Source organism: Pangasianodon hypophthalmus, chromosome 9 (genome assembly GCF_027358585.1).
Source record: "Pangasianodon hypophthalmus isolate fPanHyp1 chromosome 9, fPanHyp1.pri, whole genome shotgun sequence".
NCBI classification, from domain to species: domain Eukaryota; kingdom Metazoa; phylum Chordata; class Actinopteri; order Siluriformes; family Pangasiidae; genus Pangasianodon; species Pangasianodon hypophthalmus.
This window is the reverse complement of record NC_069718.1, coordinates 13,775,113-13,801,402: the sequence shown is the minus strand read 5'-3', so window position 1 is coordinate 13,801,402 and position 26,290 is coordinate 13,775,113. Positions and strand designations below refer to the sequence as shown.

The following is a 26,290-nucleotide window of genomic DNA, read 5'->3' as shown; positions in this document are numbered from 1 at the left end:
TTTGCTATTGCTTCACCTCAGTTAAGGTAAAAACTGTTTTCAAAAGCTCAACCTAAGTATCATTTAAAGCACATATGTCAGCCGAAGCAGTAGGTGTGTTTCATGTATCTAGCCTGCTTCCTGCGGGGGAATTGCACCCTGTTTAAACTGTATCTCAGACTGTTAGGCTTAATGGCTGCTGCTCTGGTTGCAGTCCAGTTCGATCACCAAGTATAATATTGTGCATTTCTCTCTCTCTCACTGTGTGTGTGTGTGTGTGTGTGTGTGTGTGTGTGTGTGCATGTGTGTGTGTGTTTATGTGGTTCACAGAGCCAGGTGTTGTTGCCAATCTCACTGTCTCTAACAAAACCACATCATCTGTGTCTATAACTTGGAATGAGCCAAATGGGAACAGGTCCTACTTTACAGTAAAATGGACTGATGGCAGTGTGAATAACAGCAGGAACACTTCAGACACGTCTTACAATGTCTCTGGTCTGACTGCTGGAGTGAACTACACATTCACTGTTACTGCAGTTGCTGCAGATAACCAAACTGCAGGAGCACCAGCTCAAATCTCAGCATTCACAAGTAAGTCCTGTACTGCTGACATTGTTGCATTTAAAATAAATAGATATACAGTCAACTCCAGAATTATTGGCACTGGGCTTGTGTGATGTTGATTTTTTTCCCTGCTCATGATTTTCCATAACGACCATTCCCACACCATTTCTGTTTGAAGGAGTGTATGGGAGGGCATAATATTATTAGCTGTGCAGTTGGAAATGTGGCCATCGAGAAAACTCATCTGAATGGTGGATTTTTAAGTGATTCTGTAGTAGTATGCAGTAAACAGTTTAAAAAAATTTAAAAAAACATAACAGTACATTTGAGCATAATCCTTTTACTAATTGGTTGTCTAATATCCACATGGCTAACATTTTCACTGTTGACGGTACTCTAAGTGTTGAGCAGGAGAGGGCAGGAGGGTGCTGGTCAAAAAAAAAGAAAACAGCGTATTTAATCACTTTCTAATTGTCATCATTAACATTATGTGTAAAGAGATCTGACACTTTGTTGTAGGGATATTTAATCTTTTTGGGAGAAAACTTTGTCCTTTTTTCTCTTTCTGCCAAAATTAAATGTGCCATTTTTGACCATTTGAAACAATGTTTAAGATATTACAATTATTATTGTCACTAATTATCACATCTGTATGTGTGTGTATGTGTGTGTGGCTTACAGGTCCAGATGGTGACATCAACCTCACTGTCTCTAACAAAACCACATCATCTGTGTCTCTAACCTGGAATGAGCCACGTGGGAACAGGTCCTACTTTACAGTAAAATGGACTGATGGCAGTGTGAATAACAGCAGGAACACTTCAGACACGTCTTACAATGTCACTGGTCTGACTGCTGGAGTGAAATACACATTCACTGTTACTGCAGTTGCTGCAGATGGACAAACTGCAGAAGCCCCAACTCCAATCTCAGCATTCACAAGTAAGTCCTTTATTGCTGATAAAGATAGCCTTATATAATAGAATGAATAGATTGAATATTAGATTATATTGGACTGACTGAACACCTGAACCTGCTCAAAATACACTACAGTGCAAAACGAGTAATACATTTCTCTCTGTGTAATTATATCTTCTTTGTCTCTGTATGTGTGGGCCTTAGTAGTGTTTTAGTAATCGTCACCCAGAGTTTTAATAATTCAGAATTGTACACACCTGGATTTGGATGCATTTCTTGAAACCGTGTTTAAGATATTAAAATATATAGATGTCAATAATTAACACATTTGTGTTGGTGTGTGTGTGTGTGTCTATGATTTGCAGAGCCCAATGCTGTCACCAACCTCACTGTCTCTACCAAAACCACATCATCTGTGTCTCTAACTTGGAATGAGCCAAATGGGAGCCGGTCCCACTTTACAGTAAAATGGACTGATGGCAGTGTGAATAACAGCAGGAACACTTCAGACACGTCTTACACTGTCACTGGTCTGACTGCTGGAGTGAACTACACATTCTCTGTTACTGCAGTTGCTGCAGATAACCAAACTACAGGAGCACCAACTCAAACCTCAGCATTCACAAGTAAGTCCTGTATTGCTGATAAAGACAGCAGTATATATTAAACTGATTGGATTAAATTTTAGATTAGATTGTACTGACTGAACACTTGAACCTACTCAAAATACAGTACTGTTCAAAATGAATAGTACATTTTCTCTCTGTAATTATATCTTTCTTTGTCTCTGTATGTGTGAGCCTTAGTAATGTTTCAGTAATTATCACCCTGAGTTTCAATAATTCAGAATTGTATACACCTAGATTTAGACACATTTCTTGAAACAATGTTTGAGATATGAAAATATATACAGTCAGGTCCATAAATATTGGGACAGTGACACAGTTTTGGTAATTTTGCCTCTGTACACCACAACAGTGGATTTGAAATGAAGCAGTCAAGATGTGACTGAAGCGTAGACTTTCAGCTTTAATTCAAGGGGTTTAACAAAAATATTGCATTAACCGTTTAGGAATTACAGCCATTTTTTACAGAGTTCCTCCATTTTCACAGGCTCAAAAGTAATGGGACAAACTAATATAATCATAAATATTAGGATTATTTTTATTACTTGGAGGTAAATTCTTTGCAGTCAATGACTACCTGAAGTCTGGACCCCATGGACATCACCAAATGCTGAGTTTCCTCCCTTGAGATGATTTGTCAGGTCTTTACTGCAGCCATTTTCAGTTGCTGCTTGTTTGTGGGTCATTCTGCCTTCAGATTTGCCTTCAGTAAGTGAAAAGCAGCTCAGTTGGGATGAGGTCAGGTGACTGACTCGGCCATTTAAGAACATTTAATTTCCAAGCTCTTGGGCTGCTTTCACAGTATGTTTTGGGTTGTTATCCATCTGTACTGTGAAGCGCTGTCCTATCAGTTTTGCAGCATTTGACTGAATCTGAGCAGAAAGTATAGCTCTGTACACTTCAGAATTCATCCTGCTACTTCTATCAACAGTCACATTATCAATAAACCCCAGTGACCCAGTTCCATTGGCAGCCAAACATGCCCATGCCATAACACTGCCTCCATATGTTTGACGGATGATGTGGTATGCTTTGGATCATGAGCCCTTCCTTTCCTTCTCCATACTTTTCTCTTCCCATCATTCTGGTACAAGTTAATCTTGCATCAGAACTGGTCAGGCTTTTTTTAGAGGTTTTTTAGCAAAGTCTAATCTGGCCTTTGTGTTCTTGAGTGTTACCAGCAGTTTGCATCTTGAGGTAAACCATCTGTATTTACATTCATGAAGGTGGCTCTTGATTGTAGACTTTGACAACGATAGGCCTACCTCCTCCAGAGTGTTCCTGACTTGGCTAGATGTTGTGAAGGGGTTGTTCTTCAATAAGAAAAGAATTCTGCAATCATCCACTTTAGTTGTTTTCTGTGGTCTCCCAGGCCTTTTGGTGTTGCTGAGCTCGCCAGTGCATTCCTTCTTTTTAAGAATGTACCAAATTGTTGATTTGGCCCTCCTAAAGTTTCTGCTATCTCTCTGATAGGTCTGTTTTGGTTTTTCAGCCTAATGATGGCCTCCTTCACTTGCATCAACACCTCTTTGGACGGCATATTGAGAGTTCTCATGAACAGCTAACAAATGCAAATTCAACACTTGGAATCAGCTCCAGATCTTTTATCTCCTTAATTTATCATGATATAAGGAGGAAACAGGCCACAGCTGGCCATGAAACTGCTTATCAGTCAATTGTCCCATTACTTTTGAGCCTGTGAAAATGGAGGAACTCTGTAAAAAATGGCTGTAATTCCTAAACGGTTAATGCAATATTTTTGTTAAACCCCTTGAATTAAAGCTGAAAGTCTACGCTTCAGTCACATCTTGACTGCTTCATTTCAAATCCACTGTTGTGGTGTACAGAGGCAAAATTACCAAAACTGTGTCACTGTCCCAATATTTATGGACCTGACTGTATATGTCAATAATTAACACATTTGTGTTGGTGTGTGTGTGTGTGTCTATGATTTGCAGAGCCCAATGCTGTCACCAATCTCACTGCCTCTACCAAAACCACATCATTTTTGTCTCTAACCTGGAATGAGCCACATGGGAACTGGTCCCACTTTACAGTAAAATGGACTGATGGCAGTGTGAATAACAACAGTACCACTTCAAACACATTGTACACTGTCATTGGTCTGACTGCTGGAGTGAACTACACATTCACTGTTACTGCAGTTGCTGCAGATGGTGAAACTAGAGGAGAACCAACTCAGATCTCAGCATTCACAAGTAAGTCCTGTACTTCATGTAATTAACTTTATTTTGATATTGATGAAAATCTAATTTTCTGAGTAGCACCAGCCTACTACTACTTCAGTTGGGTATAAACCATTTTTAAATTGCATTTTAAATGTGTATACACTCTTTATATGACCCTATTTCACCAACCTACTAACTAAATGAAAGCTACTGAATTATTCTACCCACAACCAGTCAGAAGGAGCTCAGTTGAAAACTGTCAATCAGGTTATTTTGTGAGTATGTCTAACAAAACTAATTACAACTTTATTGCCAAGATGGGGATTAAGTAGAAAATACATTTGTTTAAATTTATGCCTGACAGCATATTCTATTTTTGTCATAATCTTGTTACGAAAAGTGAACAGTCTATTGATTTAATTATTAGCACATACTAGTATCATAGCACATGCGTAACATATTAGTATCACACCATGTTAAAAATAATCTGCATTGTTGAATTGCATTATGGAAATACAATGCATAGAAATAGAACAGTGTCATTGTCTCATTGGAGTTTACCGAGCCTTAGCGCACACTAGACATGACACATGAGAGGGACAGTGGAAGTTGGACCAACTCTAGTTTCAGAGTTAAATGAAAAATATGACAAGAAATGTGAAAAATCAGAATATTTCAGTTTATTCTGAATCTCTTTGTTGGTGTAATGAGTCTTATGTACTTACCATAGAAACACTTTTCTCTGCAGCTACAAACCACACAGTAACATTATTGTAGATTTTAAATAGAAGTCACAGAGTATAGAAAGTAAGAGTGTGTGATTTAAATCTCTATGCAGTTCACACTTTTGATGTGGAAATAAAATATAGAAACAGTGTGCAGTGGGATGGATGGGGCTGCAACAGTCATTTGTTTCATGGAACTACTACGAATTTAAATGGTAGTTAAAATGGAAATGTATCACTTTCATGCTGCACACAGCTTAAATGTGCTTAACTCATGTGACATGCAACTTAAATGTGTCTCTCCTAAGACAGCAGGACATTAAATGTTCTTATTCCAGTGAATTGTGGCTATCAATCATAGTGGGATTACGTTGGTAAAGTCAACAACCTATTTGTCAAAGTTCCTAATTTTATACAGTAAGTGATGAGTCTCACAGAGTCCTATTAGTAGTGAGACCTCATTGTGCCTGGCAGAAGTAATCAGCTGTAAATGTTTTTTTTTTTAAGAATGTGTAAGAACTCTCTGTTTCTCAGTCTTAAACTTGTGCTCAGTTTTGTATTCACAGTTGGGCACAAATCATTTTATTCTGGACAGATAGTAAATTCTTTGACTTTATGCATATTCTTTCATTCACAGTTATTTTCTGGAAATTAAAACAAACATTGGTGTGTGTGTGTGTGTGTGTGTGTGTGTGTGTGTGTGTGATTCACAATTTACAGATCCCGATGTTGTGACCAATCTCACTGTGTCTATCAAAACCACATCATTCGTGTCTCTAACCTGGAATGAGCCAAATGGGAACTGGTCCTTCTTTACAGTAAAATGGACTGATGGCAGTGTGAATAACAGCAGTACCACTTCAAACACGTCTTACACTGTCACTGGTCTGACTGCTGGAGTGAACTACACATTCACTGTTACTGCAGTTGCTGCAGATGGACAGACTGAAGGAGCACCAGCTCAAACTTCAGCATTCACAAGTAAGTCCCGTACTGATAATAAACGAGCTTTGCTTTCATGCTTACATGAATATTTTGCTGGAATAATTCTGGCATATTCTAATTTGGTGGGTTGTAAGGTATTTTTTTCCGTTTGTACCTGGTAGCCATTTTTTCTCAGGCAGAAATGAACATGGAGCTGCACAGCAAGAGGTGTAACATTTAGAATCCATGGTACAGTAGTATTTTCAAATTCAATTTGGTCCAAAATGTGCTTGTGTTACCATGACTCCCTTTTAGAACAAACAAAATAGTATTTCCTGACTTACAGGGTCAGGATCCAGTACTGAATAAAGCAGAGACTTCAAATGTCTGTTCCATTCTCTACAACTGCTAACTAAAAACAGCTGACTACATTAATTCATTTGTAATAAATAAGAATAAAAAGTTGTGAATTGTGAGACAGTTGATGCATCATTACACAGAACACTATACAATTAATAGAATCAGCAAAATATCCAAATAAAGTATGACTGTACAGTTTTGATTAAATATAAATCATTATTCATTTTTTTTAGCTTAAAATTAACTTCACAGTTCTTTGACCAATATTGTATAGAATATGTGTATTTATTAAATTGTTACATTACTGTAGCAGATCGTGATAACTACATTTTCATAGCAGCTGTTTGGAAATGACTGCTTGTTAGCATTATGAATTACTGGTTTACTGGCATGTTTGTATTACAATAGCCTACATCCTGAACAAAAATATTGGCTATTTCATAGAAAACTTTTATCATATTAGGGTGCTAAGGACAGAATGTGCCTTCCAAAGTTAAAAGGAAACCACAAGCAAGATTAGTTGCTGGTTAAATAATTAGTCATGGCAATGTTTCTGTTCCTCTGCTATTAGGAACTCATAAACTACTTGTGCATGAAAATTGATATTGATAAATGTGTTGTATGCATAATGCATCACTGACCAGTTTCTATTGAGATGTAGCCATGACTCAATCACCTCATTCATTTATTTTATATATTTTGTCATTTGTTTAGTAATCATAATATTAAACATTTGTTTATAATAAATTTGTTCAATCTGGGGGGTCCTGAATGGTGCAACAGAAAGGCATTTGCCCTGTCATTCGGGAGATCATGAGTGTGATGCAACAGCCATCCATGGCCGGGGGTCTATGGAGCCAAAGATGGCAGATAGCATTTTCCTCTTACAGTGTTTCACCCATGATGTTGCGTGTCTCAGAGGAAGCACATTTTAGTCTTTACCCTCCCCGGGTTGGTAGCTGGTATGCTACCCCCTTCTGTCACAGATTAGCTTTTTCATCATTGCTTCTCCCTTTTTTGTTTTGTAATGCATGCATGCATGTGTAAAGGTAATGTGATATAACATCTATGGTAATTAGTCACAGCAGATAAGGGCAAACAGTGGTTCTTAGTGGTAGCTCAGTGGTGAAGGCGTCAGACTACTGCTAGGTTGTGAGTTCAAATCCCAGCAGTGCCAAGCTGCTGCTGCTGGGCCCTTGAACAAAACCCTTAACCCTCAACTGCTGAGTTGTATAAATGAGATAAATGTAATGTCCTTTCACTTCTGTAAGCTGCTCAAGGTAAGGGTGTCTGTCAAATGCTGTAAAATGTAAAATGAAACATTCTAGGAAAGTTTGTCATTGAATAAATTGATAGCATCTTTATTTCTTTCCCCTCAATCGAGACTAATGTCCACCGTGTTAGGAAGGTCCTGCATAGACAACTGGAGAACAAGCTTTTTGTCAAAGAAGAAAAGAGTGAATTTCACATGCCTCTCCCTGGGATTTGTCATTGGGAAGTAGGGGATGATTTTGGATGAAACCAAAGCAAGTACCATTACTGAATGGGTGACATATACAAGCCTTATTTACCTTTAAAGATTCCTGGGCTTTGCAAATTTTTATAGGAGGTTTATTTGTGGATTTAGCTCCATCACTGCTTCTCTCATATCCTTACTTCAACTGAGAGCACATGTAGACTAGCCTGGTATTCACACTGTGAACAAGCTTTTCAAAGACTTCAAAAAGCATTCACCACTGCTCCCATCCTGACCTGATGCTTCCTTTCTTTTAACAAACCTGAAGTTGCATCCAACCCCTGTGTGATCTCTGAATCAATTTCTGAAATTTTGAAATATGCACAAGTAAAAAAGAAATAAGACCCTACACACAGCAGAATCAAGGGAGTGTCATTTTATGTGAATAAATCACGTCTCACAGAGCTGGTGTGAATATAAATGGAAGTGTATCTGTTCTGTGAAGCATGATGAAAAACACCACAGAAGGGGTTTCAGTGGAAATATGCCTTTGTGCCATTCAGTCTTGACCTTGTACCTGTTGTCTTGCCTGTGCAGTGATCTTATGCCATGATAATAACAGTAGTGTCCAGTACTATTTCATGATGCCTGAAATATAAACATTTTTTCTGCACATGTTAATATCATGCATGCTTGCTAGAAGCCATCTGTTAGATTGTACTGTTAGGTGTACTGTTTTTCACTGTACAGAGTTTTGCTTTAAACATCTGCAGCCTGATGGAAAATAGTTTATTTGCAGTATAATCAGCAGAAGGAGAAATTAGGTCATAATGCTTTATACAGTACTGATCAAAGACATAGTAGGATGAAATAGACTGTATAATTCCATGGTAGATGTTGATGTCAGATATAATATCATATAAAGTGCTCTTCTTTCAATGAATGATGAATTTTTGGCTTTCAATTTTAGTAGATAGTGGAATAGTGGAATCAACATCCTGGCTGCCAAACATTCATAATATTAAGTCATATCCTGAGTCTCACAGAATCCTGGGGCTGGAGAAATAACTGGCTATGAACTGTGCCTATTGCTGATTTATCTGGGCATTTTAAGGATTCATGGACAGAAAGTTGGTGTGACCCTGTAAAAATGATCACTTTAGTGTTTTTTTTTTTTCCGAAAATGCATTCCTGAAATGAATGCAAAATTGTGTGTGTGTATGTGTGTATACGTGTGGATGTGTGGTTCACAGATCCAGGTGTTGTCAAGAATCTCACTGTCTCTAACAAAACCACATCATCTGTATCTCTAACCTGGAATGAGCCAAGTGGGAACTGGTCCTACTTTACAGTAAAATGGACTGATGGTAACAGCAGGAACACTTCAGACACGTCTTACAATGTCACTGGTCTGACTGCTGGAGTGAACTACACATTCACTGTTACTGCAGTTGCTGCAGATAACCAAACTGCAGGGGCTCCAACTCCAATCTCAGTGTTCACAAGTAAGTCCTGTACTGCTGACAGCAAGAACTTTATTCATTACATCTGAACCTACTCAAAATTCTCAAAATGAGTAGTACACGTCTCTCTATAATTATAATTTTCTGTGTGTCTGTACATGTGGGCCTTAATTTTGTTTTAGCAGTTATACAGCCGAGTTTTAATGATTCAGAATTATATACATACATTTAGACACATTTCTTGAAACAATGTTTGCTCTATTAAAATACGGATGTCAGTAATTGCCAGTTTTGTGTGTGTGTGTGTGTGTGTGTGTCTATCTGTCTATGATTTGCAGAACCAAATGTTGTCAGCAATCTCGCTGTCTCTACCAAAACCACATCATCTGTGTCTCTTACCTGGGATGTGCCAAATGGAGCCAGGTCCTACTTTATAGTAAACTGGACTGAAGGCAGTGTGAATAACAGCAGTACCACTTCAAACACGTCTTACACTGTCACTGGTCTGACTGCTGGAGTGAACTACACATTCACTGTTACTGCAGTTGCTGCAGATGGTGAAACTAGAGGAGAACCAACTCAGATCTCAGCATTCACAAGTAAGTCCTGTACTATTTTGTAATAAGAGTGTTGCTTAAGCTTAAGGATTACTGGTTGATGATATCAGCAATTGTGTGACTTTTTTGAATTAAGTGACTTTCAATTCAGAGAAATTCAGAGACTGACACTGTTAACAATCTCACAACAGTTACAATCTCAATATTATTGTGCTGGACTGAGTGAATAGGGAAAATCTCCCATTGTGTAATCGAACCTGTACTCACAGAGCCTGATGTCATATAAGATTTTATAAGTATACCTTTAGTAAGTTACTATTACTATTTGTTTCGTGTAGATTAATGTATTTTCCTAACACAATGGCCTTTACATGTTTCCTCCCATCTCCCTAAATCATGCTGTGTGGTTGACAGGCTAATTTAAATTGTCCCTGTATTTGAATGTGTGTGTGTGTGTGTGTGTGTGTGTGTGCATGATGGTGGTCTACAATTGACTGGCATCCAATCTAGAGTGTATTGCCATCTTGTACCCGGTTTTTCCTGGCGTAGGCTTTGGAGCCATCACGACCTTGTCCAGGATAAAGTACTTAATGAAGAAGACTGAATGCATGAAATTTATGACAATTTGATGACAAAAGGAAATTTTGAACAATGTTTATGTTAATGGCCTTCTTTTGCCTTCACAGAGCCTGACACTGTTAGCAATCTCACAGTAGTTAATGTTACAACCTCCTCTATATTACTGAACTGGACTGAGGCAATGGGGAAAATCTCCCATTATGTAATCCAATATGAGAATTTCAGTACGCCAATCAATGAGACTACTGAACGCACCATGATTGACATAACTAATCTGACTCCTGGAGTGCAGTACATGTTCAAAGTGTTTGCAGTTGCTGCAGATAATAAAACAGAAGGAAATTACATCTGCATTTCTGCCTACACAAGTAAGACATAAGTTAGAAATATAGAGTGAATATGATTAGTAATTTGGTATTAGGGCTGCATGGTGGTGCAGCAGGTAGCATTGCATGGTGTCCACAGTTCCATGCTGTGTTCAGGTTACTGCCTGTTTAGAGTTTCTATACATGTTCTCCATGTATCTGCGTGGTTATTTCCAAGTTTTCCTGTTTCCTCCCATCTCCCTAAATTATGCTGTGTGGTTGACAGGCTAATTTAAATTGTCCCTGTATTTGAATGTGTGTGTGTGTGTGTGTGTGTGTGTGTGTGTGCATGGTGGTCTACAATTGACTGGCATCCAATCTAGAGTGTATAGCCATCTTGTACCCGGTTTTTCCTGGCGTAGGCTTTGGAGCCATCATGACCTTGTCCAGGATAAAGTACTTAATGAAGAAGACTGAATGCATGAAATTTATTATTAGCTGTTTGTTTCATGTAGATTTTTGTCACTTACTGACACAAGAGCCTCTAACCTGTACTCACAGAACCTGATGTTGCTAGTGACCTGATTGTGATTGAAATTACAACAAGCTCATTGTTTCTGAACTGGACTGAACCAAGAGGAGAAAGAGCTTTCTTTAAAGTACAGTGGAGCAATGACAGCATCAGTTTGAATTCAGCAACCTCAAACAATTTCTTTAACATTACTAATCTCCATCCTGGAGTCAATTACACCATCCTGATATCTGCTGTTGCTGCAGATAATATAACAGAAGGAGAAGCAATTGGTGTTTCAGTCTATACAAGTATGTTTCAGAGAATTGTGTTCTCATTTGATGACAAAAGGAAATTTTGAACAATGTTTATGTTAATGGTCTTCTTTTGCCTTCACAGAGCCTGACACTGTTAGCAATCTCACAGTAGCTAATGTAACAACCTCCTCTATATTACTGAACTGGACTGAGGCAATGGGGAAAATCTCCCATTATGTAATCCAATATGAGAATTTCAGTACGCCAATCAATGAGACTACTGAACGCACCATGATTGACATAACTAATCTGACTCCTGGAGTGCAGTACATGTTCAAAGTGTTTGCAGTTGCTGCAGATAATAAAACAGAAGGAAATTACATCTGCGTTTCTGCCTACACAAGTAAGACATAAGTTAGAAATATAGAGTGAATATGATTAGTAATTTGGTATTAGGGCTGCATGGTGGTGCAGCAGGTAGCATTGCATGGTGTTCACAGTTCCATGCTGTGTTCAGGTTACTGTCTGTTTAGAGTTTCTATACATGTTCTCCATGTATCTGCGTGGTTATTTCCAAGTTTTCCTGTTTCCTCCCATCTCCCTAAATCATGCTGTGTGGTTGACAGGCTAATTTAAATTGTCCCTGTATTTCAAATATTTCAATGTGTGTGTGTGTGTGTGTGTGTGTGTGTGCATGGTGGTCTACAATTGACTGGCATCCAATCTAGAGTGTATTGCCATTTTGTACCCGGTTTTTCCTGGCGTAGGCTTTGGAGCCATCACGACCTTGTCCAGGATAAAGTACTAACTGAAGAAGACTGAATGCATGAAATTTATTATTAGCTGTTTGTTTCATGTAGATTTTTGTCACTTACTGACACAAGAGCCTCTAACCTGTACTTACAGAACCTGATGTTGCTAGTGACCTGATTGTGATTGAAATTACAACAAGCTCATTGTTTCTGAATTGGACTAAACCAAGAGGAGAAAGAGCTTTCTTTAAAGTACAGTGGAGCAATGACAGCATCAGTTTGAATTCAACAACCTCAAACAATTTCTTTGACATTACTAATCTCCATCCTGGAGTCAATTACACCATCCTGATATCTGCTGTTGCTGCAGATGATAAAACAGAAGGAGAAGCAATTGGTGTTTCAGTCTATACAAGTATGTTTCAGAGAATTGTGTTCTCATTTGATGACAAAAGGATATTTTGAACAATGTTTATGTTAATGGTCTTCTTTTGCCTTCACAGAGCCTGACACTGTTAGCAATCTCACAGTAGTTAATGTTACAACCTCCTCTATATTACTGAACTGGACTGAGGCAATGGGGAAAATCTCCTATTATGTAATCCAATATGAGAATTTCAGTACGCCAATCAATGAGACTACTGAACGCACCATGATTGACATAACTAATCTGACTCCTGGAGTGCAGTACATGTTCAAAGTGTTTGCAGTTGCTGCAGATAATAAAACAGAAGGAAATTACATCTGCGTTTCTGCCTACACAAGTAAGACATAAGTTAGAAATATAGAGTGAATATGATTAGTAATTTGGTATTAGGGCTGCATGGTGGTGCAGCAGGTAGCATTGCATGGTGTCCACAGTTCCATGCTGTGTTCAGGTTACTGCCTGTTTAGAGTTTCTATACATGTTCTCCATGTATCTGCGTGGTTATTTCCAAGTTTTCCTGTTTCCTCCCATCTCCCTAAATTATGCTGTGTGGTTGACAGGCTAATTTAAATTGTCCCTGTATTTGAATGTGTGTGTGGGTGTGTGTGTGTGTGTGTGTGTGTGTGTGTGTGTGTGTGTGTGTGTGTGTGTGCATGACGGTGGTCTACAATTGACTGGCATCCAATCTAGAGTGTATAGCCATCTTGTACCCGGTTTTTCCTGGCGTAGGCTTTGGAGCCATCATGACCTTGTCCAGGATAAAGTACTAACTGAAGAAGACCGAATGCATGAAATTTATTATTAGCTGTTTGTTTCATGTAGATTTTTGTCACTTACTGACACAAGAGCCTCTAACCTGTACTCACAGAACCTGATGTTGCTAGTGACCTGATTGTGATTGAAATTACAACAAGCTCATTGTTTCTGAACTGGACTGAACCAAGAGGAGAAAGAGCTTTCTTTAAAGTACAGTGGAGCAATGACAGCATCAGTTTGAATTCAGCAACCTCAAACAATTTCTTTGACATTACTAATCTCCATCCTGGAGTCAATTACACCATCCTGATATCTGCTGTTGCTGCAGATAATATAACAGAAGGAGAAGCACTTGGTGTTTCAGTCTATACAAGTATGTTTCAGAGAATTGTGTTCTCTTTTGATGACAAAAGGAAATTTTGAACAATGTTTATGTTAATGGTCTTCTTTTGCCTTCACAGAGCCTGACACTGTTAGCAATCTCACAGTAGTTAATGTAACAACCTCCTCTATATTACTGAACTGGACTGAGGCAATGGGGAAAATCTCCTATTATGTAATCCAATATGAGAATTTCAGTACGCCAATCAATGAGACTACTGATCGCACCATGATTGACATAACTAATCTGACTCCTGGAGTGCAGTACATGTTCAAAGTGTTTGCAGTTGCTGCCGATAATACAACAGAAGGAAATTATAGCTGCATTTCTGCCTACACAAGTAAGACATAAGTTAGAAATATAGAGTGAATATGATTAGTAATTTGGTATTAGGGCTGCATGGTGGTGCAGCAGGTAGCATTGCATGGTGTCCACAGTTCCATGCTGTGTTCAGGTTACTGTCTGTTTAGAGTTTCTATACATAAATCATGCTGTGTGGTTGACAGGCTAATTTAAATTGTCCCTGTATTTGAATGTGTGTGTGGGTGTGTGTGTGCATGATGGTGGTCTATTGACTGGCATCCAATATAACATAATAATAATATAATAGAAGCAGAACCAGTTGGTCTTTCAGCTTATACAAGTATGTTTCAGAGAATTAGCTTGTGTTCTCACCTGATGACAAAAGGAATTTCTGAGCAGTATTCATATTAAAGGTCCTCTCTTGCCTTCACAGAGCCTGACACTGTTAGCAATCTCATATCAATTAATGTTACAGCCTTCTCTGTATTACTTTATTGGTCGGAGACAATGGGGAAAATCTCCCATTTTGTAATCCAATATGAGAATTTCAGTATAACATTCAGGAAGACTACTGAAAGCACCATGATTACTAACATACACACATAACTAATCTGACTCCTGGAGTGCAGTACATGTTCAAAGTTTTTGCAGTTGCTACAGATATTAAAACAGAAGGAAATTACAGGGCAGTTTAGTATGTAAATATGATGTTGCAATTCAACTGTGCCATTGGAAATAGAAAAATTAGAGCAGTGGGGGACAGGCAGGTGTTGGTAGAAGGTGTGGATACAAATGGGCAGGGGCTATTTAACTATTTTTTGACAAATATATTAAACAATTGTATTATTCAACATATTTTTTAATCATACAATTTCTTTATGTCAGTCAGTTGACCATCTTTAAAAGTTTATAAAACCATTACCAATCTATGCGACATTTTCCTTTGCCAGTCCCCGTCTAAATTCCAGCCTTCTAGCCCACCTCCATTTAAAACATCAGTATTTCAAAAGCATTGTTCAATTTTAATCAAATTATTTCACAAGTTCCTAGAACAAAAGCTGGCACTCTCAAAGGCCCCAAATACAAAATATAATATACTATGTTACAAAAAAAATCAATAATTAAATACACTCACTGTCCACTTTATTATGAATGTGCACCTCCACATTCACACAGTTATCTAATCAGCCAATCATGTGGCAGCAGCGCAGTGCGAAAAATCATGCAGATACAGGTCAAGAGCTTCAGGTAATGTTCACATCCAACATTAAAATTAAGTAAATGTTTGATCTCTGTGACTTGATCGTGGCATGGTTGTTGGTACCAGAGGGGCTGTTTTGAATATTTCATAAACTGCTGATCTCCTGGGAATTTCACACACAACGGTCTCTAGCGTTTACACAGAATGGTGCGAAAAACAAAAAACATTGAGTGAGTGACGGTTCTGTGGGTGGAAATGCCTTGTTGATAAGAGAGGTCAGAGGAAAACGACCAGATTCGTTTGAGCTGCCAGAAATGATATAGTAACTCAAATAGTCACTCTTAACAACTGTGTTGAGCAGAAAAGCATCCCAGCATACACAAAACATTGAACCTTGAGGTGGATGGGCTACAACAGCAGAAGACCATATTGGGTTCCACGGGGTTCCAAACAGAAATCTCAGGCTATCATGAGCACTGGACAGGTGATGACTGAAAAAAAAAAAATCAACTGGTCTTTTTCCAGTCGTCAACTGTCCAGTTTCGATGAGTCTGTGCCCACGATGGCCTCAGATTCTTGTTCTTGGCTGACATGAGTGTAAACCTGATGTGGTATGTGTATACATGTGTATACATATATATATATATATATATATATATATATATATATGCATGTGTACATGTGTGCAAGTGAGTGTACTTCATGACTTCTCCGAAGCAAAGCTACTAATAGAAATAGAAATTAACAGTTAGATGGATTTCAACATTGAAACAAAAGAAACATTCACAATATTTAAATAGCTTTAAATGTAGGGAAAACACAGGCTGTAACTTTTGGAGTCAAGGATAAAGCCTGCATATTAATTCTTCTTATAAATTCAAATAAACTGTAAACAATACATATAAAATTAAAAAGCAGTGAAATAACATTCAACATCTAACCTTATTATGATTTTGAATATTTCACATGGAATTTTAAATTACTATTACCTTTTAACAACTTTGATGATTTGCACACCTGTACCGTGTTTTGATGGGGGATGAGGACAAGCTGGCAGACAGCAGTAAGCAGGGTCATTTAATGTTCATAATTTTATTGCTTCTGAAATCACACAATTTGTACATAGGACAGATATTACTTTAAAATAGAATGGAGTGTGATTCAGAGTGCCTATACCAGTGGGGCTTCCTATAACCTCCTGGAGTTATTATACATTGAGAGTCTCAGCTATTGAGGTATATAAAACCATCTTTATTCTGCTGTTAAACATAGTATATTTCATTGAGGGTTTTTTTGAACATTTAATATTCAGAGATTATTCTTATTTTCTACTATGAATCTATTATTTTCTTCTGTAACATACAACTCTTCCAATAGATCCAGACATCGTCAGGAATCTCGCAGCCTCTGAAGTCACAACAACATCTGTATTTCTGGACTGGGCTAAACCATTAGGGGAGAGCTCTTTCTTTAGAGTGACTTGGATAAAGAGCAGTACAGTATCTCCTGCAACTGCCTTTAACATCACTGATCTAGACCCTGGAACAAATTACACATTTACAGTGTCAGCTGTTGCTGCTGATAATAAAACAGAAGGGAGGTCTGTTGGCCTTTCCACTTGCACAGGTAGGTTTCACAAAATTAAATTTTGTGAGCGAAAATGTGAGCGTGTTTAGACGCTTTTGAGCATGCAGGATGTAACTGCAAAAATATTGATAACATACATGTGTAATAATAGGAAATTATCTTAACTAAATATCACCTGCATTGGGGCAGACAAGTTGTAAAAATACATACAGTATAAATCATTTAAGAACTTTTTTTTTCACTTTTTGTCAGTGTAGCCCAACACCTTCTTGTTATTAATTTGGTTGGATATAAGCCATTTTTTTCCCAGTTTGCTCTCAGCTGCACTGACATGGTTGGAATGGCACAACAGTTGGAGTAACATCTGAAATACATATTTTCAAACTTACTTTGGTCTAAATTTGTGCATTACTGCATTTTGAGATTCCCTCTTAGAGCAAATGCAACTCCCGATTGCAGACCTTCTCACATTTTGCACACATTTTGCTCTGCATTTTAATGTCCGAGTATGATGCTGAGTTATCACTCATGCATAAAATACTGCTCTCCTGTGCCAGTCAGCACTCGGATGCGTTCAAACAGCATAGTCAAGCCCATCGCATTAGAAACTGTAGTGCATATACAGTACATGGACAAATAAACCGGCTGCTTGCTTTAGTTAAGATGTAGACATTAGAAAAGAAATCCATTAAAGTAATAAGAAATGAATTCTTATTCATTGCTGTATGCAACATCTTCGACCTAAAATGCAAAAAAAGAGTGAATGCATGTAATCTTTTCTAGTATCTTCACTAAAACAGAGTGACACCTTGTTCCCCAAGCACCTGGTGGTTGTTGTAAAACCCTGTGTGTATGCATGCTCGCTTTATACTGAGCATGTCTGAGTGCTGATCAGCAAAGGAGAGCAGTGTTTTAATCATATTTTAATTTTGAGTACCATTAAAATGATTTATAAAGGGTTCAATTTGACACTTTATTGTATAAAGGACTATATTGAAAATGTACTGCATACTCACATCTAATCATATAAGGTGGCACTTAACTATACTGCGTCCACAGTTTTTAGAAGGAAATAAAGGAGCACATTATCATGGCAGCACTAACCACACCTTCTGTTAATGTCTTCATTCAAACCCCATCCCTGCGTACATTTGTGTCACTGTTATTTAAGTTACAATGCTGTGTTATTATTGTTATTGTTATCAACAATGTTACTTAAGTTACAATGCTGTGTTATTATGCCTTACCTTTGTGCTTGCTCCAGGAATACAAAAAAATGTGACTTGCAAAATTATAATTGAAATATTTGTACCCTTGTTAAATTTTACTAATCTACTAACTATCTGATTGCTCAAGGTGCAAGTCCTGTCTTTGACATAATCTGTGAAGGACCAAATCGCACTGCAAACGCTTTGCTGAACTTCACATGGATGAATCCTCTGGGCAAAAACCAAGGATTCAGCATCAGTCTCAATCAAACACTCAGTGCCTTCATTCCATCTTGCAATCCTGTCTGTAACCACATTTTTTCTGAAAACCTCCTATACTTCAGCACTTACAGTGTGATTATTTCAACCCATGGATGTGGTGAAAATGGCACACGGAACTTTACGTGCAGAACAGGCATCACAGGCATGTGATTTAAATCTTTTCATTTCCTGTATTGTCTTATCTAAAACTTATAGTAAAGAGTTCATACTATTATCCCTGTATAGCTAACATGACTGATAAAATACACAGCCACTGCTCTTGACGCATGGTAGAAAATAATCAAGTGCACTTTTGTACTCTATCATTTAAGAGCCACCAGTTCCCAGTAAGCCAGAAGATGTAGTAATAGAAGTCAATCCAATCAGTCAGAATGTAGTAAATCTACAATTCAGTGCCAGTCTTCTGAATGGTACTAATGGACCAATTGAAGCCTATGGTGTTCTGCTGTCAACTGACCAACAAAGTAGGACCTTTTTCCATTTTTTACTGAGCTTCTTATAGAAGGATGATATCTTGAACATTTGTTATAACAAGAATGTTTGAATGTAATTTCAGGTAACATCTCCAGGAATGACCTAACAAGAACCTATAATGATTGGGAAGAGGAGAAAACCAAGACTTATCTCACTGTTTTAAAATTAAATGACAATACAATTACCAGAAGCAACATGATTATGATTAAAATTGGAAATAACAATGACTCAGATGTAATCAGTAATACAGCTTATAAAAACGGACCTCTGACTAATCAGGACTACAGGTAAGGTTGCAGAAAATTTGGAAGACAAGTAAAAGTTTATTAAGATTAATAAAGTTTAAGAAAAGTTAGAAGTTTTAGTCAATCACATTATTTACATTATTTCTATTTTCTCTTTGCAGGGTAGCCTTGGTTTTGTTCACATACCTGGAAATCAAAGACAGACTTGTGGACGTCCAGCAATCAATCTTCTCTGAAACACCTTTTGCCAAGAGTACTGTAAAACCATTGGACCCCACAAGTAAATCAACTTACATTTCTAACATTATATGATTTATATTATCCAGATTTTTCAAACAAAAGTTTCATAACCCAAAGATCATAATTAAATAATATTGTGTGTACCTTTCTTGAAATATTTGTAAGTCCCAAGGAACATAGGGTAAAATATGAAACATTTTGTAGGACACCAGGCTTCAGTGTTATATTAAATATTCTGTAAAGTATGAATGAAAGACCCACATTAAAATTTTGATAAAACACAAACCAAAAATCACCTGAGAACTATCTGGGCAAGGTCCAAGGAAGTTTGCAGTGTAAATTGGGAAATATTTGAACTGCTGCTGAGAGTTGATTTTTTTTTTTGTCTCTATAGCAGGTCACACGAGGTGGTCTCCTCTCATCAGCATAGAATGTTATTGTGTACATTATGTTGGGTATAAGTCATTGGGTACACTCATTCTCATGAGTATACCTTTTTTATGTAACCATACAGAGTTGCAACAATACACAGCCTGCAAAATGCTTATCGATGGTGCTTTAGTGTGCTACAAAACTAGACAAATGGGACAAGAGATTCACCACTGTTTATTGCATTAGGAAATACTCACTAAGTTAGTCAATGGTCGCTAGTTTGCTTCTCAAAGAGACTGTTCAAATGAGAGAACATGGTTTTGTTGAACACTGTGTGGGCATGAAAAATAACGTCATGCGCTTGTTGAGCTCAAGATCAATATTAACCCTGTTAGACAGCAATCAAACATTCGTGTTCCATGGGATGTCTCTGTATTTTGATAAATCCCTCACTTTCTATTCTAACTCTCTACAGCAAACACTCTTGCAATTCTTTTGGGGGTGCTGTTGCCTATCATTGTTCTCTTGATCATCACCATCATTGTCCTCGTCATACAGAAAAGGTGAGAAACCATGCAAAAAAACATGTTTGCATAAAAGGGGTGTGAGGGTTAATAGGGGGTCTTAGTGTTATTATGATCCCAGGGGGGCACTGTAGAACGTAATTTAGGGTACAAGTGAAGCTGTTAGTTTACGAACAGTTGATTGAGCATTAGCAACACCTTTTTGTTTTGAGTGGAGGAAAAACATCCTTGGAAAAAGCCATCCCACAATCCACAATCACAATCCACTGTACCTTGTATTTCTTCCTTGTTTTGGGCACCATGTTTGTTCTTGAGCATTTGGAATAGGTTTTTATTACCAATGCAGTAAGAAAATATGTAACTGAAGAATTAGGGCTATTTTAGGATACTACGGTTATTTTGTCTCTAACACAGCCAGGACACTGAACCTCACCAACTGAACCTGACAGCAATAGTCAGTCATACACTTTTTGTTTCCTTTGATTAGCTTCAGTGTCTTTTTTTTTTTCGTAGACGAATAGCAAAGGACTACACAGACATTCCTGTCAACAACTTAAGGTGACATTTTTGATGCTGTGTTCTGATATTTTCCTAACATTATATAAAGGAATTCTATGAATAATCAAGCTAACATTGTTTCTCTCTTTCTTTATTTTCACAGAAGTAAAATGTAAGTAATACTCCTTTAACAGAAGTTTGTGTACAGCATTACTAAATCAGTTCAAGTCCATCAGTGCCATTGGTGTAATTATTTCCATTGTTTTCTAATTTGCAGTAGCATTCCTGTGAGGGTGGAGGATTTTGAGGCATATTTCAAAAAGCAGCAGTTGGATTCCAATTGTGGCTTTGCTGAACAGTATGAGGTGTGAAAAATGCTGTAAATAATATAAATGAAATTTTTTATCATGTCAAAATTGTGACTATTTCAGGAGGAATAAACATCAGAATGAAAGAAATCTAAAATTTGGTATAGGATTTAAGACTTTGTGGAAAAAAAAGTGCCTTATTTTCTTTTGCAGGATCTTAAGGCTGTTGGAACAGCGCAGACCAAGAATAGCGCCCTTGCCATGGAGAACAAGGGGAAGAATCGCTATAATAACGTACTACCTTGTAAGCATAGACCTTTAGTACCTGTAAATGATTACTTTTATTACTATTAGTACTGGCAGCACTAGTAAGTGTAGTAGATGTATAAGGTTGCAAGAAGTACAGTAGGTACAAACTAAAAAGGTGCTAAAACATTTACCTGTTTGAGGTTGATGTGATTTTTGAGGGTGCATTTTATACGTTTGGATGTGTCTTACAACAGATATGAATTTCACTCTGTTATTTTCAGATGATTCTTCAAGAGTTAAATTATCAATACATGGCAGCCCTTTTGATGACTACATCAATGCAAACTATATTTCAGTGAGTTGATATTTATTTCATTGTGTTTGAGCAAATATTTCTCTTTATTCCATTGTATTTTATTATTCTAGATTATATGTATTTTAATTGTTTACCAAAAAGCTGATGGATTGGCAATTTATTTTATTGCACCGTACCTTCTAAAGCATGCACTGATCAAGTTATCGAAAGCTACATATTGTCATGTCAATGCCAAATTTCCCAGAATGCACCTCTGACTACAAACATGGCCACAACGGGCTCCAACTCCCAGTTCACACGCTCAAGTTCACCTGATTACTGATTGCACACACCTGGACTCAATCACCACCATACACTATTTAAGCACACTCACAGCAGTAAGACATTAGTTTAGTGCGTGTTTGCCATCTGATGTACTAAGCCTTTGTTTGCTGTTTCTGGTTTTGACCCAAGTTTGTTTTCTCGTTTCACAATTATCGCCTCGTCCTCTGAATACTCCTTTGTACATTGCCTCACTCACTGCCTGACGTTGGATTCTGTGATTAAGATTGTGTTTTGGATTTATTTGTTTTGAGCGAGCCAGTCTTTATTGTACATAAAAGCATTCACCGCAACTGTTGCCATCTCTGCCGCCTGACACATATTTGTCTTGACTATGATGTCTATTTTGATATACAATTTATACATGAAATTTGTCTCTTCAGGGTTACAACTCTAAGAAGGCGTACATAGCAGCTCAGGGCCCACTACCAGCTACTGTGAATGAGTTCTGGAGAATGATCTGGGAAAAGCACGCTCATACCATAGTCATGCTGACCAAGTGCTATGAGCAAGGACGTGTGAGTTTAGTGCTTCACCATAAGGACCGTTTTTTTTTTTATACAGCAAAGTGATGAATCCTCTTGGTTTAGAGATGCAACAGCTTGATACTATTTACATCCATTTTTTTAAGATACACAATTTGTGCAATGTAATATCACTGTGATACTTGTAATTACTTATATGGTAAGCAATACTATAATTGTATATACAGTTCAGTGTCTCAGTGAGTAACGAGAAAACTGCAGGTTTGATGGTTTTAATCGGTTTTGGTATGAGAGATTTTCATTTATTACTGGTGTTACAATTGAGCAAGGCTTTCAGTTCCAGTTAATGGGTTGTCATTGCCTCTATTCCTTATCAAGCAGCAAGCAAATTTGAAATAGGGCATAGGAATGTAATAATGAAATAAATAGGACAGAATTTTTTTGTTTACAATTCATTTCTTTTATAGGTTAAATGTGAGAAATACTGGCCACCGGAAAACAAGCTGTACAACAATATCCTTGTGACAACATCATCAGAAATTGAACTGGAAGACTGGACTATAAGGGACTTCACCATCAAGAATGTGAGATCATTCTCCTCTATTAGGAAATTTTTGCTAATTTTACACAAATTAGGAATGAAAATGAGGAAAGGCGAGCTTGTGTTTCCATTTAATACCATGAGAAGATCAGGCTATCCGGCTCAGTGTTGCCAGATTCACAGAATCGTGGGTTGGGGTTGGGCATTTTGCATTAGTTAGGAGCACCAGTAGACCTGCAATTATCCAATGTATAAAATCATGTTGTAAAAGGTCAAGTGCAGAATCGCTCTGACCACAGAGCAGAGGGCCTGGGATAAAACAACATTTAGTCTGTAAAATCCGGTGAAGAGAGACAATAAACTTGTTGCTTCACAATGTCCACAAGTGACACTCTTCTAAGTACTGCTGACGAGATATTAAAAGGATGAGCTGAAGCAGTTGGGACCATTAATAGGCTAATGAGATTGGGTCACGGTCACAAGGAGATTACAATGCTATTGATAATCAGCAAGGAAACTAGCTACTATTTTCCTAACTTCACTAGTTTGAAGGAAACCAGAAATTGAAAAAAATATATATTGGTAACAAGGGGTAAAAGATGTTTTGTCAATAACTGCTTGTTTCTTATTTTATTTTATTTTTTTATTGCTGACTTTTCCACACAAGGTTTTTACGCACATTTTCAAAATTCACTTAGTAGAGAGGAATAGCGTCAGCTAATAGACATGTGCAGCTTTAAGAATAGCAACAGCTAAGAAGTAATGTTGAGTATTCTGACAGGTGAAAACAGCAGAGACACGGAATGTTCGTCAATTCCATTTCACGGCCTGGCCCGATCACGGCGTGCCAGAGACCACGGAGGTGCTCATTAACTTCCGACACCTGGTCAGAGAGCACATGGACAGCTTCTCCCGCAACGCTCCTGCCGTGGTGCACTGCAGGTACGCTTCACACTCCTTGAGTTTTTTATGGGATGCATTTCCAAAAGAGATATCTCAGTGATTGGTGTATAGTGTGAAAGTGCTGAACTGACTTCACAAACATTAATGAGATAAAGGAAAGCTAATAAGGACAGAAAGTTAAATTTTGGTATTTATTCTGAAATAAATTAAGTGTTGATGCTGCATTTTGTGGTTGTAACTCTGCCTAAACATTATTCATTTAATCCAGTGCTGGTGTGGGGAGGACCGGGACTTTCATTGCCCTCGATCACCTGATCTTTCAGATTGAGAGGGAAAACATGGTAGACATTTATGGAATTATCCATGACATGCGCATGCACAGACCACTGATGGTTCAGACTGAGGTATGATACAACAGAGACTACTACTGATTCAGTATACATGCTTTTTAAAGGGTCATCAACATTTATTTACTTGTACTTGTAGGTGGGATGATCTTAGAATCATAGTTAATTGTCAATAATGAATTTTGGCAGCTTTATATTATTTATACCTTTATATTTTGTTTTCCATCCACAGGACCAGTACGTGTTCTTGAATCAGTGTGCTTCTGACATAATCAAATCAAGAATTGGAACCAATGTGGACCTAATTTACCAGAATGCAGCAGCGTTCTCTATCTATGAGAATGTGCAAAGATGAAGAATGAAGGCATTAAGCAGAAATGGATTTCAGGTGTCATTTAGCTTGGGATCAGAACGGCAGGGAAATTTTTAGGATTTTGTAAAATCTGCGTGAACCATTTCATTATTTACCTGGCTTTTCACTGACAAATATTTTTATGAAGTATGCTTTAACTTAAGATATATATGAAAATTTGCATAGTTAATACACATGGAGCCTTAATGTCATGTGAAATTGAATTTTGGACTTGATTTTTTTCTATTTCAGTACTTCCACACTTTTTACATACTGTAAACATTTTATGTGAACTCGGTAATCACACTGGATAGATGGTTTCTTCAATTATAAAATGTATTTGTCTGTGACAGTCTTGTGGCTTTTGCTCACTGTATCACTGCAGAATGATTTATGTTTTGTTGTAGAAGATCAGTAGCAATGCAGATATGCTGGTCAGAGACAGACAGCTGCAGTATAGTCACCATTCCAAGGGACATTATGGCAGTAAAGATCTGCAGATAGTTTCATTTGAAACCATACCAAAGGGTTCTAATGTTATAACTTATAATTAACAGATAATCACTGGATAACAAATTTGTAGAATAATGTACGAGTATATATGAAGTATTCTAGATGTAAGAGAAACACGCTAAAGCACTGAATAATTTTAAGTTAAAAGCAATATGCGTGTTATTGAAGTCATCATGTCTTCAAATAGTGTTGTTTTTTGTCCAATGTGGGGGGGGTGGACTTGGTTGGATTTCTAGTTTTGAAAGATCTCAGCTCTCCAACTCATGCCATAATTAGAGATACTGTATATCCGATAGGTACCCAAGGTTATTGGGTATCCGTGATATACATCTCTTTTTTTAGAATCAGACAGAATAATGATTTAGCCCACAAATTAGCTCAAAAGGTGTCTAGGAAGGGTGTGAGTCAGAGGAATCATGTAGTCATGTCTCTGCACATGAAAATAATGTAAATAAACAGGAAGTGTTTTATACCCTGACACTGTTGTATGTTCAGACTGCACATACTGATGGATATACGCTAAATATTAGATAATTAATTCAACACATTAGGTGAATTCATTCAACAGAACTAATGTTCAAACATGGGCCCATAAAAAAAAAAAAAAAAAAAAAAAATCCACCAAGAACTTCATCATGAAAAACACAGGGGGTGCTCTTTAGTTGCTTGAAGGGAAAACTTGAGCATGCACTAATCTGTACACTGTACACTTGTGTATTTTGCTGGAGTGTCAGACTATAGAGATGGACAAATTTGTACTGATAAGGATATAAAATGAATTAGCACAGAATGTTCTTTCTCTGTTAATGTAGGATCAAACATTAATGACTGTTTTTTTTTTTTTTTACCGGAACTGTAATGAAAAGGTACTGCAATCAAACAGTTCATATGTTCTTTTGTGTAAGTTATTTTTGTTCAGCACTGATGCATTTGCATTTTTTTAATTGTCTATATATTTATATATATATTTCTTTTAAAAGGCTCTGTTAATGAGCCTGTGATGGCTGAATGCTTTCTCTACTGTTGTAAGATTTAATCAGGCTTGTGCAATATTTTGTTATTTTATATATACATATATGTAGCTTTCTACTAGATGTATATTTTTAAATCCTATGAGAGTTTTATTAAATTAAAGATGTTTAGTTTTGCAATGCAGGTTTTTATTATTCACATAGAAACATTGTAATTGTTTTATCTAAATCATACTTTCTTTGTTTTTTTCTGCCAAAGATATTCTGATAATTGATATCTGTGATTTAAAAAAAAAGTTGCAATAAATACGGTAAACATG

The 26,290-nt window shown here is 37.2% G+C and overlaps 1 protein-coding gene across 1 annotated transcript in view; it reads left to right on the top strand.

Moving 5' to 3' along the window:
* Positions 1–26,290, top strand: part of ptprja (protein tyrosine phosphatase receptor type Ja) — a 50,985-nt gene extending 24,695 nt beyond the window's left edge. The window contains exons 8-37 of the mRNA XM_053236574.1: positions 310–570; positions 1,225–1,485; positions 1,827–2,087; positions 4,046–4,306; positions 5,722–5,982; positions 8,995–9,246; positions 9,543–9,803; positions 10,448–10,708; positions 11,207–11,467; positions 11,556–11,816; positions 12,320–12,580; positions 12,669–12,929; positions 13,461–13,721; positions 13,810–14,070; positions 16,612–16,860; positions 18,178–18,453; positions 18,623–18,775; positions 18,868–19,072; positions 19,192–19,310; positions 20,118–20,205; positions 20,680–20,724; positions 20,774–20,836; positions 20,942–21,029; positions 21,186–21,276; positions 21,503–21,576; positions 22,242–22,376; positions 22,811–22,927; positions 23,666–23,826; positions 24,056–24,191; positions 24,367–26,290. Coding sequence (XP_053092549.1) covers positions 310–570; positions 1,225–1,485; positions 1,827–2,087; positions 4,046–4,306; positions 5,722–5,982; positions 8,995–9,246; positions 9,543–9,803; positions 10,448–10,708; positions 11,207–11,467; positions 11,556–11,816; positions 12,320–12,580; positions 12,669–12,929; positions 13,461–13,721; positions 13,810–14,070; positions 16,612–16,860; positions 18,178–18,453; positions 18,623–18,775; positions 18,868–19,072; positions 19,192–19,310; positions 20,118–20,205; positions 20,680–20,724; positions 20,774–20,836; positions 20,942–21,029; positions 21,186–21,276; positions 21,503–21,576; positions 22,242–22,376; positions 22,811–22,927; positions 23,666–23,826; positions 24,056–24,191; positions 24,367–24,489 — 5,768 coding nt within the window. The 3' untranslated portion in view covers positions 24,490–26,290. The remainder of the gene's footprint in view (positions 1–309; positions 571–1,224; positions 1,486–1,826; positions 2,088–4,045; positions 4,307–5,721; positions 5,983–8,994; positions 9,247–9,542; positions 9,804–10,447; positions 10,709–11,206; positions 11,468–11,555; positions 11,817–12,319; positions 12,581–12,668; positions 12,930–13,460; positions 13,722–13,809; positions 14,071–16,611; positions 16,861–18,177; positions 18,454–18,622; positions 18,776–18,867; positions 19,073–19,191; positions 19,311–20,117; positions 20,206–20,679; positions 20,725–20,773; positions 20,837–20,941; positions 21,030–21,185; positions 21,277–21,502; positions 21,577–22,241; positions 22,377–22,810; positions 22,928–23,665; positions 23,827–24,055; positions 24,192–24,366) is intronic.